The sequence below is a fragment of the Anser brachyrhynchus genome (genome assembly GCF_964034855.1).
Source record: "Anser brachyrhynchus genome assembly, chromosome: 16".
NCBI lineage: Eukaryota > Metazoa > Chordata > Aves > Anseriformes > Anatidae > Anser > Anser brachyrhynchus.
In genome coordinates, this window is record NC_137734.1 from 9,501,371 (window position 1) to 9,518,146 (window position 16,776).

Below are 16,776 nucleotides of genomic sequence, written 5' to 3' on the forward strand. Positions count from 1 at the left end.
TATAAGAAAAGCCAAGCCATGAATAGGCATAGTCAAGGGTTTTTTCCAGTTGTATGCTTCCAGATTTGTTTTTGCTACAGGATAAAGTTTCATATCTGGGAGATTTATGTAGTACTCTTTAAACTTCCTTTTTCCCAGTCAAGAAATTTGTCAATGGATTCCAGGCAGAACAGGAAAAGGGCTTGTCACATTTAGAAGAAAGCCCAACTAATGGACCTTGATGTAACGGGAAATAATACTAACCCAGAAAGGATTAATAATTGGGTCCACAGATTCATCTTTATTTATTAATTTTTACTCCATTAAACTGAGTTTGATATTTTCGCAATAACCTAGTACCCAGTCTAAGTGCTGCTATGTCACATTTTAACTGATATAGATCATTGAGAAGTAAGTTTAAGGTTATTGTCCAGTGTGCAGAACAGGGGATTTGTCTCTGTCTAAAGTTAGATGGACAAGTTAGGAATTAAAATAAAAATGTTGTGGCTTTTTAGGTTGATAAACAGCCAGTGCTTCACTTAAAGCACAGGCAGGGTTTTACCAGCACTTAAAATGAGGTTACGTTTACTTATGTGACTAGTAGTAGACAGTTTTTGCATGGCTAGAGGTCAAAAACTATGCTCTTGGTTCCTTGTCCCTGACCTGTAGGTTGTAGGGAGTCACTTCTGTATCTCATTGAGTAACACAGCCTAGTCTCAAGTCCCCTGTTTTAAAAAAAAAAAAAAAAAAAAAAAAAAAGGGCAGAAAGGTACAAAGGAAGATATATTGGTGGCATGGAATGTTTATGCAAGTGAAATCTCTATTTTTTTTTTTTTTTTTTTTTGGTAAATGCAGCCAACCATTAAGCGTGATTGACAAAGGATTTGATGAGCCTACACTGTATGTATACAGTATTTGTAATCCTAGGAACCGCCATAGGAGAGAGTAGTTGAGCCTCTCAAAGCACACCTTGGAGCCTTAACTTTCAGAAATGATGTGAATGATTCAAAGTTTTCTGTGGCGTTGGTTTCATTTGCAGATGGCTGGCCTGCAGACAGGAAGGAAAATCTATTCCATCAATGAGGACTTAGTCTTCCTACGCCCGTTTTTGGAAGTTGAAACCATCTTAAACCAGTCCTTCTGCTCACGAAGGCCACTTCGGCTTCTGGTAGCCACCAAATCAAAAGAGTAAGTGCAGGTTAACTTTTGGCCTCCATGTACACAAACAAAACTGAGCCATAAGGATTGTCATTTTGACTCAGGTGTGGAGCTTCTCGGACTCTAGTGTATGTCCAAGCGAGAGCTATTTCCACCCTGTTAAAGCTTGGTTTATTTTTGGATGTCTGTAACTATATAAGCCCATACATTTTTTTCAATCCATTATGATATCTTATAATGAGGCTTGACCCTGCTAATGCCTTGTGCATTATTAGATTATGTAATCCCAAAATTTCCCATAGAATTGAACCTTTCAATTATCACCTGATGCTGAATTCTAGTCCAAGATGTTTTTCTAGTAGTTTCAGTAGAAAAGATCCTCAGCTGGTGTTAAGTCAGTTAAATAAAAATAAATAAAATTTAACAAAGAAAATCTCTCATCTGCCTTGAAGAATGGAGAGGGAGTGGATGATATTTTCATGCCCCTTTATTTCTTACTTATTTCTAAACTATTTGGGTGCTTTTCTGTATATGTTTTGTTCAAAACATGGTTGTGAATGCCAGAGAAAGATGATAGAATTGCCTAGAGCTCTACCAGCCTGACTTAAAATGCTTCTTTCTCCTCCTCTTGATTTACCTGCAGGATTATTAAAATCCCAGATAGTCCTGAAGCTCTTTGCTTTCAGATACGGGGAGCAGCACCACCATATGTTCATGCAGTAGGAAGAGGTAAGTAGGAAGACTGGTACAATTAAGCTGGAGTGCATACACACATCTGTATAAGGGTATGTGTAGATACACTAAGCAAAATACGGGTTTCTCTGTGAAACTAATTCTGAACAGGTCCTGACAATTTATTGGGTCACTAATCCCATAAACGCAAAACAAGGAATAATTTAATTCCACGATGCATTTGCATAGTGACCCTAACCTGCTTTCTTGTAAGACCACTAAGAAATGTCTTTACAGTCACAGGGAATAAACATTTAGAACTGAGGTGGCTGAGAAAAAGTCAAGGTGTGATACTGCCTGTTGCTTTCTCAATATTTTTGTCTGGTCAGCTACTGCTTTCTCTACTGGTTTGGATCACTGTAGTTGTGAATGTGCTATGGGATCAGCTCTTTGACAGACAGACAAAGACAAATTTTCTGATGTCGATTAAGTTATAAGGCTTGAAGGCTAAATCTCTCTTTACATTGGTTTATACTGCTATAAATTATCAATATATGACAGAGGCAAACTGTCTTCCACGGTCCTTTTAAAAGGAGAAAACACAGTTTGACAGAGGTATTTACTACTTCCATAACTGAGCTAGCTAGAAAGATTCTTCTTTTTTAGGATTTTGCTAACAAAAGACAAATCACATTTGGAATAAAACTGTAGGAATTTTAACCTATGGTGCCTTAAAAAAAGTTAGTCACCTTAACTGTAGATTTCTAGAAGCTGGATTTGTTATCTGAGTCTTGTTCACATGAACCTGTAATAAATCCACTGAAATTGTTACTGCACTCTAGACTTAATCTAGCTTTAAATACATCGCAGTCTTTTTCTTAGACCCTGACAAACTCCATAACATGTAAATATTCTGTATCTTTCAAGTGCAACAAGCTGAAACATATATAACTGTTCGCATTTAAGAACTCGCCTACTGTAAGCATAAAGCTAGCAGGGCCATCTAAGAACCCCAAATGATTTCCCACAGGGTTTTCAATTTCTAGCATGAATGCATTTAGGTTGGGGGAGTCTATGTTTCCCAGCACTACAGAAAATGTGAAGGATAGACACACAATGTTTTTCTCACACGACAAAGCTTTCCTGCAATAAGTACCTAGCAAAAGCATGATAGCACTCACCTGGCTTTTATTCCTACTCTTCTTAACCAGAAACCCTTTTCAACCTTCTCAGCTTTCTGTTCCCTAGACAGATGGCTTTACTGTCTAACTTCCTGCTGTCGCTTTTTCAGGGTCTGAGGCTGCAGCTGTAGGCCTTCATCCAGGGCAGTGTATTTTAAAAGTCAATGGAAATAATGCATCCCATGGAAATTATATGGAAGTTCTGGAGCACTTCACAGCATACAGGACGAGACAACAGGAAGTACTGGTATGAATACAAAACCTCAAAGGAAGTACATTAATTCCTCCCCTTCTGTGTTTTTATTCTCTCTAAATATTCATAAAAGCAACTTCCACAAGTCTCTTTCAACTTGCTCCCATGCCAAGGTCCTAGTGTAACCGAAGGAGCTGATTACAGTCAACCCCAGTTGCAAAAACATCTGCAAATAGTATGTGTGTCAGTTCATACTCTATTAAATATTATTAACTATTTGCTAAGACTAGAAATGCATCCAAATAATGATCCAGACTTTATACTCTCTGAAATTCAGAGGAACACTGGGACAATGTTGATATTTCAGCCAACATAGAAGATAAAAACTGTAAGCTAGATTCACTTTTGTAGTCCAAGCTTATACAGATCAAGCATTTTTTTGAGGTCAGAGCTGAAGCCTGTATCTCTTGAAAGGGATTGTACCAGTGGGTGTACAGAACACATGAAGATGCTGAGGAGGACAGAGTTCAGCAAGCAGCATCCAGTGCGTATCTGAATGGCAGCCATCCTGGGTCTAGCAAAGAAGACTCTTCACTGGAAGGAGGTGAAGAAGTTGATCCCCTTCAAAATAGCCAGCAGGAATCAGGTAAAGATTCTTATGGGGGAAAGAAACCTAGGGAAGATTTGGGGGCTTCAGGAAGAAAAACGTCAGTAGAAATATAAAGTGTAACGATTATTATAGAATATTTCTTGTGTTGGTAAAGCTTTGTAATAAAATGAGGTCTGCCAAAAGAAGTATTCTATGCTGCAGTTTATTTGGGAGAAGAAAAAAATTGAGATACGCGTAGAAATTATACCCCTGCTACTCTCTAAAGGCATGTACTCTGTCCTGAACAGAGAACAGGATTTTAGAATTACTAAGTGGATTCTTAGATTTCTGTTTCCTGCCCGTGTCCTAGAGAACCCTTAAAAGTATCAATCCAATTTATTATTTAGATAGAGGAAAAAATCTACTGCTCTACCTGCTTTTTATTTGCTGTTACAGCCCTGGTCCCACTGTAAATGACTAAGGTCTTGCATGCTTAGGTAGGAACGAACTGGAGTTACTTAGCTGATAACTTTGATATCAAGCCATGGACCAGTATAATTACAGAGTGTAGCAGAGCTGGGTCAGCATATACTCCACTGGAAAAACAATTTCATGGAACAAGGCCCTCTCTTTGCCACATGTAGTAATTGATATGCCACTACATGTTAAGCTACTCAATAAGGCCTGCAGGAGACTCTTACCTAGAGCTGCGTATCGTTAACTGGCCTTCCCAGAGCTAGGTAGGGTACAAAACCAGGTTAACGTGATGGTAAAGCAGGTTCCTCAATTTGACGTGGTAGCTGCGTGGTTTCTGCTATAGGCTATCCCAAACAAGCGTAAATGCTTATTCTTACCAGAACCTATAAACAAAGCAGGCAAATCTGTGAGCACATCTCGGGGCTTGCACAATTTAGCTTGTGAGATGCAGATGTAGATAACCTATGTAACATATACTAATGCTCGAATCTTCATTTGCTGTAGTGACTTTATTTGCCTGAAGCAGAAGTGTTTATACACTGGCAAAACGAGGATCCTAGCAAGGTTCAGGCTCGATCCCAGAAGCACTGTTGATGTTTTTTAGTTTGTTGTGCCCCATACAAAAGGAAACAGCTCCTGTCCCTTCTGGTCTTTACAAGAGAGACAGTTTCTGGGATGGAAAGGCAGAGCAGTTTTAGAACCATTTGCTCAGGCACAGCAGTTTCAGAACCATTTGCTAGCCCTGGCAAACCAGGAATTTATGGACATTGGGAGCTAAAGGGAGAAAGTCTGGAATTAACTCCATTTAACTCCATTTAAATGATGCTGATCTGGAGGAAGTTTTCAGAGCACATTAACCGCTGCGTCAGCAAAAGGTGGGAGTGTATGTCTTCCAACTTGGAAAAGTGTAATTCATACAAAATACTATTCTACCTTCACGCTGTGAGCTTATTTGGAAATGTAGCTGTTAGGGGAGAACACTGAAGCCAGATTCACTCTGAAGGACTGAGCCTGGACTCTCTGTATGCCATTGGCAACTTCCCTAAGAACAGCTGCACACCTGTGCAAATACCAGGTACGGCCTGGTGAGCCTGCAAGTCTGATGGCCATCAGTGCAGCTCTTCAGTGGAAAAGCTGGAGCAGTGCCCTGGTAAAAGCATGTCAGCAGTCGTCTGGCAAATCTCAGTCTGACTAGAATTTAAGCCTGTTCTCTGGTGACAACAGCATTGCCTGTGTTTAAAAATGCTATCTCCTCACCCCCGCCCTGCCCTGCCATCTGAGTCTTACAATTGCACAGAAAATGCATCTGGAGCACTTCCCAACACTCGGACAGAAAAGTGGCCTTCTTCCAGAGGGTTGTTACAGACAACAAGACTCCAAGATTAACATACTTCACTTCCCTTTGAAAGCTTCGGCTGGGGACTGTGTGTCCGAATGCTGAGCAGAACTAAAAGGGGGGTGTCCTGTGCATGGATGTGCGCATGCACACGTAGAAGAACATCCGAACACGGACTGGACATGTTATTGTCTAAACCTCTACTACAGTCCCCAATAGTGGCCAACAGCAACTGTCTTCCACAGAATACCCTCCCAGCCTCTAGCAGTCTGTGGTTCAGAGACTCCTTGAGCCAACAGTTGTGTCTTTGAGCCTTTGCATTTAATAGCTCTCACCAGACTTCTCTTCCCCACGCATGTCTGTATTCATGTGTGCTGCCAAACACCTCTTATGACTTAATTTTGTTTCCAGCCCAGATACAACAGACCATCAGCTCTCCACTGATCACTGGTGAAGAAACACCTCTCATTAGCCTGACTGTGGATAACACCCACCTGGAGCATGGGGTGGTATATGAGTACGTCAGCAGCGCAGGAATCAAATCCTTTGTCCTAGAGAAAATTGTGGAACCAAAAGGTTGCTTCAGTCTCACCGCAAAGGTACCTGACCATGTACATAGTCATCTCTGCTCCTAAACAGAACAGGGAAGCTAATAATACAGGCGTTTCTCTGGTACTTGGGTTGGCACTTTGGATGAGGCAGCACGTAGTCTCCTCAAACCTGCCTGGAGCTTTCCTCATTAGAGTGCTCCAGCTCCTACTAGCTCTTGTTTGGTATGGACAAGTTAGCAAATGTTTCCTGGGTTTCAGCTGTTGAGGTAGAGAGAGGGAAGGAAGCCTCTCTGTGGAACTAAAGGCTTTGGAACTCTTGCTGTTTTCTGTCTGGTAATGTACTCTTTGTTGATACTGAAGTTTAATCCTTTCAGGCAAGAATTTCCTTTGCTTCAGAAAAAAAAAATCAAGCAGCTTTTTCCTATCTGATGGACCGGATGGCTTGCTAAAGGAAGGAGACAGAAGTGCTGCTGTTGGAAATCAGCAGTGTCTAGTATCTTGATCCATTTATATACAATAATAAGATAATAGTAAATGTTTCTGCCACATGCCAGTAACATTATAGTTATGCTCCATGAAAATGAAAGTATGCCTGAGTCAGGTTACTCTGACAGTGCCCAGTGGATATTTTGAGCAATTAGTTGTTCTGAAATTTTCAGAGGTGTTTTATGTGTCTGAGGATTAGACATGAAAATGGTTCTTGGGTGATGATAAAGGCAACTTGTTCTGAAGGCATCTTTACTCAGCCATGAGTAGGCTGCCTACTCCATACAGGATCTACCATTTATTTAGTGGAATTTCCCCTCGCTGTCAAATCTCGTATAATTGACATCCTATCTTTTTTAGATTTTAGAGGCCTTTGCTGCAGAAGACAATCACTTCGTAAGGAATTGCAAAAGGCTTATATCCCTAAGCAGTGCGGTGGCCACCATGCCCCAGTATGAATTCCGGCAGATCTGTGACACTAAGCTGGAAAGCATTAGCAGAAGGCTTGCAAACTACCAAGAGGTACAACCGTACTAGTTATTGGTGAAGTCTCAAGACAATACTCTGATAACTGGATGTGGTATTCTTTATTAGTGAATCCAAATTGCTTTACAGATAGGTGTCCTTGTGGCATGAAAACAGCTCTGTACGTTAATCAAATTGCAAGTTCCTAGGAAAAAGGACTTAATCTGTAAACCACTCCTTTCAGCTTGTCAGAGCTGTGAGCTGGAAAATATTCTTGCAGGTTTATCTCCACCACATCAGTGTATAAATGTGGCCACAACAGAACGATCAGTGTCTGATTTGTAGAATTAATATGAACATAAGTACAGTGGGTCAAAGTGTGAACAAAGTGTGGTCATTTGTGCAGTAGCTACCTGTGCTGTTTGAAAAGAGGGCCCTAGAAAGTGCTGCTAATTATTTTCATTTGCTGTTTAATAGGCATTTTATGGGGAATGTGATATTCCAGCTGCAGCACAAATCGTATGATCTGAATAGGAGGCAGGAAGAGAAAGAGATTGTCTGTGTTGCAACCTAATTTTTTGCAAGTGAGTAAGCACATGCTTGTTTTATCTCTCCCAGTTTGCAGATGGATTGAAAACAAAGGTGAGCCCAGCCTTCAAACAAGCCATCATGGAACCACATTCCCTCAACAGCATGGATTTCTGCCCCACCAACTGCCATATTAACCTCATGGAGGTATCATACCCCAAAAACACTACCTCAGCAGGGAGGTCGTTCAGTATTCGCATTGGACGGAAACCCTCTATTATTGGTCTTGATCCAGAACAAGGTGATATTAATTTTCAAATCACACTGATTTTATTTGCATAGAAAGTTGTGTCTTTCCACTGCTCAGCAAAGTCAAAATTAGTTCCAAAGGAACAGTCTCACCAGTATGCTTTTTTTCTTCCCTAAAATATTATAGTAAAATGACAACCTGCTTGTGTAGTAAAATAGTAATGCCTTTATGCATACAAAGGCTTCAGGTCAAATGTTCTACTAGCTAAGCAGTGTGATCATATCATGATAATTAAGTGTCTGGGGATTTAGCAGAACTGACTGAAAAAGTAAATGAGGGCTAATAGTGCTAGAAAAGGTAGTTCCATACTGTGAAGAGAGGCTACATTCAGGTGGAAAATATCAGGTCAATCAGATTGTAATACCATTTCCTTTTGTCATTACTAAATAAATTCCATATATTGGAGCTGGAAGTCTACTCTGTCAAGGGGATCTACTTCTGATAAACAGCTGCTGCATAGCACTTATCCTGCAACCTGAATATTAGCGTTCCAACATTTCCTCGTCATGGTCTCTCATAATGTGCTTCTGATTCATTGTCTGACAAGGTCAGAGAGCAGGAACGTTTGGAAGAGACACAGGGAAGTGCAAACTAACCAATCTACTGAAGAAATGGCATTGACTCTATTCAAAATGAGTCAATAAAGAAGCCCTGCTTGCTTGAGGATATTAAAATTCTATAGTATTTTAAATATGACCATACCACAACTGTCAGCATTTTAAAATGAAAAAGTATTTTATTTATCTTCTGCAATGACATCATCCTATTTCTTTATATGTGTGTGCGTGTGTATGTAAACGTCTGTAATGCTGGAATATAATACAGACCAACTCCTGAGAGCTTGAATTCATGAACATTTCAACAAATGCTTTTGGATATTCAAATAGACAATGGGGATAGGATAGGGGTGCACACTTGCTGTCATTACTCCCAGAATTTAACTTGTTTCTGGACTCCAGTGAATTCAAAATATCTAGTTGACATGCCAGGAAAAACAAAAAAGTAAAAAATAATAAAAAATAAAAATAAATGTTTTTGTCATGAAATATAATTATATTAAATAATTATGTGATTTTTTTTTCCTATTAAAATTCCATGTACCCTAAACTAGCATTACTATGATGGATTGCAGAAATTCATGAGAGCCATACTAACTAGACCCTTTAATGTTTAGTAGGTACCATAAATCCAGTCTCATATACTCAACATTGCATCACCACTATGGCTGCACCATCCTGGAGATGTCTGACCCCAGAAGATGGAGATCTTGATGGTAGCTTTGGCCAGCAGAATGGAGGAACAAGTCAGGAAGAAAGGGGACTCAGTTTTCTACTCAGACAGGAAGATCGGGAGATACAGGACTCATACTTGCACCTTTTTAACAAACTTGACATTGCAGTGAAGGAAATGAAGCAATATGTCATTCAGATAAATAAGTGAGTAAAGAATCCAGTATGCTCTGCAGAGATCACTACTATCAAAACGGAGGCATTAACCCCAGAAACCTCATTATGCCTATTGGCCCTGACTGTTCTACTGTTATTATACTTGCTTATTCACATGCCACTTGCATTACAGCTCGCTGCTAGTTATGAAGTGTCAAACCTACCCAACGGAGATCCACTAATGTGTATATATATATGTATATATATAGTATACATATTATTGCTCCTATAACAGCCACTGTTTTGCTTGATATATGTTATATTCTCAGATAAGAGTGTCTTAGTTTCCAACAGTAGTTTTGGAACTCTGAATGGACAGAGTGTCTAGCCTGGAGGTTTTGTCTGTCCTAAGGTAGACTAAACAAAACTCGTGATCTCTAGCAGCTTTCTCTTTGGCACCTATGTTTTCCTTTCCCCTTGTCATCTTTTTCTTTTCCTCATCATGGGTCTTCTGGAAGTAGTAATGAAGGATTTGAGTCTGTGTATTGGGCATAACTGGAAGGGTTTTGCTAGCAGGTGCTGCAGGGGTGATCAATGTGGGATGAGGCCACAGCTGTTTCCAGCCTTCTCACTGACAAAAGAGAAAAAGCCCATTGTGCACCAAAACTTCAACTGACTGGAAAGCATGTGGTGGTGCCTTGGCTCAAACATACTTCAAAAGAACAGTAGCTGCTGGGGAGAGTCTGTGAGCTGAGGCAGCGCCCCAGAGGAGAAACCCAGTGCCTGGGATGGGAAAAGTGTAGACTGTTGAATATGAAATAGAGCCCTTGCCATTGTTAGAATAATTAAATTGTACCTTATGGAGGTACAGTTATCTGCAGAAACTGGAGCTTTTGTGAACTGAGATTAACAGATTTCAACAAACCCCTCTCAGATCTCACACTTTTACATAGCTGTAGTCCAGGTACAAATACTGGCAAGGTTGCCTCTGATTTCACATAGCTGAATTCCAGGATTAGTCATTTGTGAGGCTGTTTACCAGTCCCTGAGAACCAAATGTTTTCCTTTTGCAGACTTTTGTCCACCATAACGGAACCTACAGAAGGTGGTGCCTGTGAGCCACCATCCACTGAGGAGACATCTCCACCTTCCCTGGGAACAGAAGAGAGTGATCCTGATAAAGCTGAACATGGTGGCATCAAGAAGGTCTGTTTCAAAGTTTCGGAGGAGGACCAGGAAGACTCAGGACATGACACAATGAGTTTCAGAGACTCCTACAGGTTAGTCTGAAGAAAGATGTGTCACTTTTACCATGCTAAAATAATGTTTTGAAGTTCTAATCCACGTCTGGATTCAACAAGCAGGAGGGCTGTCTGTGGTTTTCTACCCAAACCAACACACTTGTAACATGAACTCTTGCTAAAGTTATGCTGTACTACTTGCGGTTCTTTTCCTCATCTCTGTTTGTCTTGTTTTCTCTCAATGTTGGAGTAGTAAATGACAAATTGATAGATCAGGATTATTTTCCTAGAGCGTATTATCCACTGTTTACACCAGCAGGTACATCTTGCATGAATAAAACAGGCAGGTATCAATCTGAAGTTTCCAAAGTGTGGTACACGTGCACGAATGTGGTGCCTTTCTCAATGGTTCCCTAGCAAGACATCGTGTGATCTTAATCTGAACAGTGTGTGCAGGTTACATCTGTGGAAGGGAAGCAACTGAAGAGTACAGGAATCTAAGTCTTGTCTCAAGTGTGCATCCCTTGTTGTGCCATGAGGTTAAACCTCTCTTCAGGGGGCTCCGTGATGAGGATTGATGAATTGCCATGTGATTCCTCCTAGCAGAGAGGAGGTCCAGACTTCAGCAAGCTGTATCTTCCTTCCTGTTACAAATGTTTTCTCAGAGCTTTCTAGGAATTTTATATTCTTGGAGTTACGTAAACAGAGATGCACATCAAGTAAGAGGCTGCTGCACTTGATTTCTTTAACTACAACATCTAACATTCTCTCTCTGAGCTGAGTTTTGCCTGGTGCTAAAATGTGCTGCTCACGTAAGGCTTGAAATCACAGTGAGCAGCAGAGAGAAAGCACCAAAACCCAGAAGACCTGACATCTTCAGCAGATGCTAGAGTTTCGCTGATCTGATGACCCTCAGAACGAGCTTTAATATATCCTGATTGGCTTTTCACAGATCTTGGAACTCTTGGTTGAGGTTCTCCAGACAGACATCCATTGTCATCCCTGGTGCCATCCACACTTCTCCTGAGTGACCACCATATCTTCACCAGATAATCAGACATCCAGCTATGTTAGTCCCTTGAAAATACCACCCTAACCCACTTAAAGATTAGAACTAGTCTTCTGGAGTTTGAATATATGAAATAATGTTAGTTTCCAGTCAGTCAGTAATCCTGTAGTAAAATTTATTTACTTAGCAAAGTATTTACACTTGCTATAGTTATTTCACTACATTTACTACCAAGAGGACATAATACAACAAAAAAACTTTTCTCATGCCAAAATGCCAAATACCATGCCAAACTGCCAAAATACCAACAGTTTTAGAATATTAAATAAAATAAATAGGTCTAATATGACTTTCCCTTCTATACCATATAGCTGTGAACTACAGAAACTCAGCAGGGTTTGCAGACTGTTCGGTCTTATAATAGCTGCTATTGTAAGGTGTTTTTTTTTTTCCATTCAATTCTGCAAACAGTTTTCCCAGAAGATTACGCCACTGAGAAACAGAAATGGGCATTCATTTTTTATTTTTATTTTTAATGTGCCTTTGAAACCACAAAGGCAAATGTTTATTCAGGTGTCTCTAAATCTTGTTTTTGAGACATTATTGACTGCTGCTTCTCCTGGAATATTTGCTGCTGAAGAAAATCTCACACGCTCCAAGTCTGTCTTTCGTGGGAGGAAACATTTCAAAACTTAACTTCTCAAGAAATGGAACAAGTTGCAATCATGTCTGACCGTTGCGATTTTATATCCCTAATAGGCCATTTTGACATTTATAGTAAGGCCAAAGGCTTTTCCTATACAAAGGAGTAAAGAGACTTTATAGTGAGTTAGGAGGATTAGAATAACCTGAATGAACGATGCACCTTTGAAACTTTCATGCTGCTACAGGCATGACTCTTCACCTGGTGGTGTTTTTTTATACTGCTGCAAATGTTAATATGTTACAGTCATCAGGACTGCAGAAAGGACAGAATCAGAATAGTTTACACTGGAAGGGACATCTGGAGCCCACATGGTCCAGTCTCTCTCTCAGAAAAGGACAAAGATCGGTTGCACAGAGCCTTGTGTAGTTGGATATTGAACATCTCCAAGGACAGCAAACATCCAGTCAGTACAGGACCAGAACCAGCAGTTAAAATGTTGAGATCTGCGCTATCTATTCGTTGTGCTAGATTTAAATCCACACATGTGCTCTGAAGCTGCTTTATTGAAACGTGAAGTATTTCTTTCATTGTTAATAGGAATCCCATTTGTGAACACTGTTTAGTTTAAATGGTTTCTATAATTGCAGCTGATCTATTCTGAGTAACAAAATGGTATCAAAAACAGTGTCTGTGGATCTGTCACTTGCTCCAGAATTTTACACACAAATGTAAGATGAGAAAGATTATTCTGTCTTATCTTTATTAGACAGGCAATTAATCATATATTGCAAGTAATTGTTATTCAAGGGGGAATAAAATGTATTTTAATAGTGTGTAATTTAAGTGGAGGTGGCACAGACTGATATCCATTGCCTTTTTGATCACTTTTAGGAAGTTGTGGTTAGTGTAAACTGAACGTTAAACAGAGAGATTCATGCTACAATTTTCTATGCATGCATCAGCCAACATTGGCAGGAAGACAGCTGAAGTGACTCTTCGGCTTCCTAAAGCAGTTTTAGGATCTGCCATGCCTGATTTTCCAACGGTATAGATCCCTTAAATTTCTGTCCCAACTTCAGTATCTGTGCTACTACAGCTTCAGTTTATGCTGGATCTGGATTCTGTGGTATCCTAAGAACTGGTAACGACTGTTGAGTTCAGTGAACTCATAGTTTAATTACTTCTCCCCTACTCCGTGCTCCTAGAAAAAGTTTAATGATGCAGCCCAAATGAGGTCATGGTGGGAAATGTATTTTCATTATTTATAGGATCCAGACAATATTAAGCATTGAGTGGTCACCGCAAATGGAGAAAGATATCCTTTTACAATGCCAGCCTGTGAGGCCTTGCTTAATGGTTGTTCTCCAAGTACTTAGGCTTTCTTTTGTGTGCACATAAGAAGAGAATTTGTCATGGGGATTATTACAGTGTTAATAGAAACAGAATGATGGTATATCATAGACTGGGTGTAAGGGCAGTTTTTTTTCAATCACCTTTGCTTTTCTTTCCAGTGAATGTAACAGTAACCGTGATTCAGTGTTGTCATACACCAGTGTACGGAGTAATAGCTCTTACCTGGGCAGTGATGAGATGGGATCAGGTGAGTACATGCACAGGTAACATGCCAGACTCCTTAGCAGAGGTGACAAGTTTTTGCTGATTATAAGCACTTGCATGTTTAAATAGCAAATGTGGTTTCTTCAAAACAAATCACAAAAATACGAAAAGAGAGAGATTTGTTCTTTCTCTAAAGAACCAAAGTAAATTTGGAATATGGAAGAGCTATTAAACATTTTTGTTATGTGAAAAATCCTGAGTATTTTGATCTAAGAATAAGAAATAAAGCAGCAATCATTTTTTACCCACTCTAGTATGAAGTTTTGCTTGTGTCACCTGTGGTCTCATCACAGATTATGTTCATAAGACAGTTAAAAGTTTTTCATCTTTCTTTTCTTAGGAGATGAGCTTCCCAGTGATATGAGGATTCCTTTAGACAAACAAGATAAACTTCACGGCTGCCTGGAACACCTTTTTAACCAGGTACATAAAGTATTACACAGCATTGTTTTCTCTTTATCAATGTCAACACAAGAAATTGGAAGTATCTGATTGAGTAACTGACAAGTAACTGACTTGTATGAAGCATTAGATTAAAGAGAAGAAATCTTTGATGGAAAAGGGAAAAGATGAGCAAAATTCTAATACTTCGCATGATCTTGATGAATCATGTTTACAGATCTCAGGTGAGCCCTCAAAGCTTAGCCAACAGATATCTTTATAGATGTATAGCACCAGAGGAACTTTTTGTATTGTTTTTATCTCATCAGCATGTAGATCATTGTCTGTGCAGAATGTTACATTCAGTGTGGGGCTCTTGAGGTTCATGGTTATAGAGCCTTAATGCTATTTGTTAATGAAGGGGAAATTACTCCAAAATACAAATAGTGTAATGACTTTAGCATTTTTCCAGAAGAGTTCTGTTCAGATTTTCTTCCACAAGCCATTCTAACACTGACTGAAAATATTCCTACTGTAGGTCGATGCAATCAATGCACTTCTAAAAGGACCAGCAATAACTAAGGCCTTTGAAGAAACCAAGCACTTTCCAATGGACCACAGTTTGCAAGGTAAAGAAAAAGGTTGAATGTATTTAGTAATACACTTTTCTAAGATTTAAGAGATTAGCATGAATGTACATGCCATATGGCCACACAGAGTTATTAACTGTGAATCTATCCAGTTTTATATTATGAGAAGGACTCAGTGATCCTTGTGGGTCCCTTCCAACTTGGGATATTCTATGACTCTAATGGCAAGTGCCATGTCTGGCCACAGAAATTTTGCATCTTTAAAAGGTCATTTTTACATGAATTCCAGCTAAAACAAACAAAACGCTTTTCTGTTATATGCTATTGAATCCTTACAGCTCTTTCACAAGTCTCCAGATTGATCCTTTGATGTGAGCACAGAGATGTATCTCAAAAGGTACAAGGTAGAGATAGTCAGATACAAGGTAAACTAACACTGAGGAGCTGATGAGGGGCTGTCCTCTATACATCTGAGGCACCAAAAGTTTCTGCCTGAGTTTGCTTAATTCTGCTTTTCTTCAGAGATGGTAGTAAATTCATCCTCGCATGACACTTATTTTGAAAACTGATTCCCATAGAGAGCAAACAAACGATACCCTGTTTTCTTTTCCTCAGGGAGTATGATGAGACTTTTGTCTTAATAGTTTTGAGGCCCACGATGTGGTTTCTTCTCTCACTGAAATACACAAGGCTTTATATTCTGAACATTTGCTGCATTTCCTTTCCCACTTGAAATGTGAACTGCTTCCTACTATTCTAATATACTTCAGGTGCTGTAGTCATGGGCTTCCCAACCTTTCAAAAACTCTGTTTTTAAGTTACAGTGGCAAACTCGAGCAGAGTTTCTTTATTCTTCTTTTTCTTCTTAGTTTCTATGAAGTTGTTTTACATGAACTCATCTTTACAAACACATTCACACTTACATTGATTATCTGTTAGACTTTCCATGTGCTGTTGGAATAAAGTGAGGAAATAACAGACACCCTGTGTTCACTTCCTTCATTTTATTTTGCTTAAATGGAGTTTCGTTTGACAACTAGATTAATTGCACTGGGAGAGTCTTTAAGTTAACTCAAGTTAACTGATGATTGCGTGTTCATCACACTAAGGAACAGACAAACCCTGCTTACGTCTGGAATCCCCAGACCAAAGTGTCTCTTCAATAGCTACCGTAGATGCCTTTCAGTGACAAATGTAGATTTGAATGCTGTTCCAGTTCTGTTCATGAGCAGTTATTTGGCACTGTTTTTCTGTCTGCTTACACATTTTATTGCCAACAATGGGCTTTTTGGCTTAGCTACGTAGCGAAGTCATGAAAAATAGATCCTCTGTTCTGTAATTAAATAATTAGCTGACATCAGGTGAAAGGAAGCAGAATATTTCATAACTTCTCATTAGTATTATGGGATGTGAATGTTGCAGCCAAAAAGCTGATCTGATTCTGCACAGCCCCAAACTTTAGATATGATACGCAGGCCAGTATATCAAATATGAGTCACAGAAAACAGAAGGTAATTCTGTGCTGTGCGAGTAGCACAGAGCTCCCTTCAGCATGCACATCGCTCAGGTACATACGTTTTAGTTCACAGTCCTGAAAACAATGCTGGGAGACTGCTGATGATTAGATTATAGGAATAGTCTTTATTTTTCCCCTTTCTGCATTAAATCTATTTAAGAACCTCTTTCATTCACGGTTATTGCTATTGATACTGTCTGCATCTCTGCTTGCATCTGTATGCACATTATAAATCAAAAGCCACTCTCAGCTATATAGCATTTCCTCAATGCCCAACAAACTGCATTTTTTTTCTAGAATTTAAACAGAAGGAAGAAACCACAGTGAGGTGCAGGAATAACATTCAAGCCAGCATTCAAGAAGATCCGTGGAACCTTCCATTGCGCATCAAGAACCTTGTTGAAATCATACAAAAACATGTGGAAGGTCAGTAAATGGGGAAAAGTTTGTTATCAAATAGCCCTGA

General features: G+C 39.5%; 1 protein-coding gene across 4 annotated transcripts in view; it reads left to right on the top strand.

Annotated features, from left to right (window-relative positions):
* The window catches only part of PREX1 (phosphatidylinositol-3,4,5-trisphosphate dependent Rac exchange factor 1), a 172,425-nt gene that overhangs the window by 139,390 nt on the left and 16,259 nt on the right, over positions 1–16,776 (top strand). For 2 of the 4 annotated variants that reach the window (XM_080558290.1, XM_080558288.1), the window contains exons 18-30: positions 1,019–1,167; positions 1,781–1,866; positions 3,101–3,237; positions 3,658–3,829; positions 5,997–6,184; positions 6,983–7,144; positions 7,706–7,916; positions 9,100–9,361; positions 10,384–10,590; positions 13,718–13,806; positions 14,164–14,246; positions 14,743–14,833; positions 16,608–16,736. In XM_080558290.1, coding sequence (XP_080414416.1) covers positions 1,019–1,167; positions 1,781–1,866; positions 3,101–3,237; positions 3,658–3,829; positions 5,997–6,184; positions 6,983–7,144; positions 7,706–7,916; positions 9,100–9,361; positions 10,384–10,590; positions 13,718–13,806; positions 14,164–14,246; positions 14,743–14,833; positions 16,608–16,736 — 1,966 coding nt within the window. The remainder of the gene's footprint in view (positions 1–1,018; positions 1,168–1,780; positions 1,867–3,100; positions 3,238–3,657; positions 3,830–5,996; positions 6,185–6,982; positions 7,145–7,705; positions 7,917–9,099; positions 9,362–10,383; positions 10,591–13,717; positions 13,807–14,163; positions 14,247–14,742; positions 14,834–16,607; positions 16,737–16,776) is intronic. The other 2 variants (XM_080558291.1, XM_080558289.1) reach the window with 1 other exon arrangement.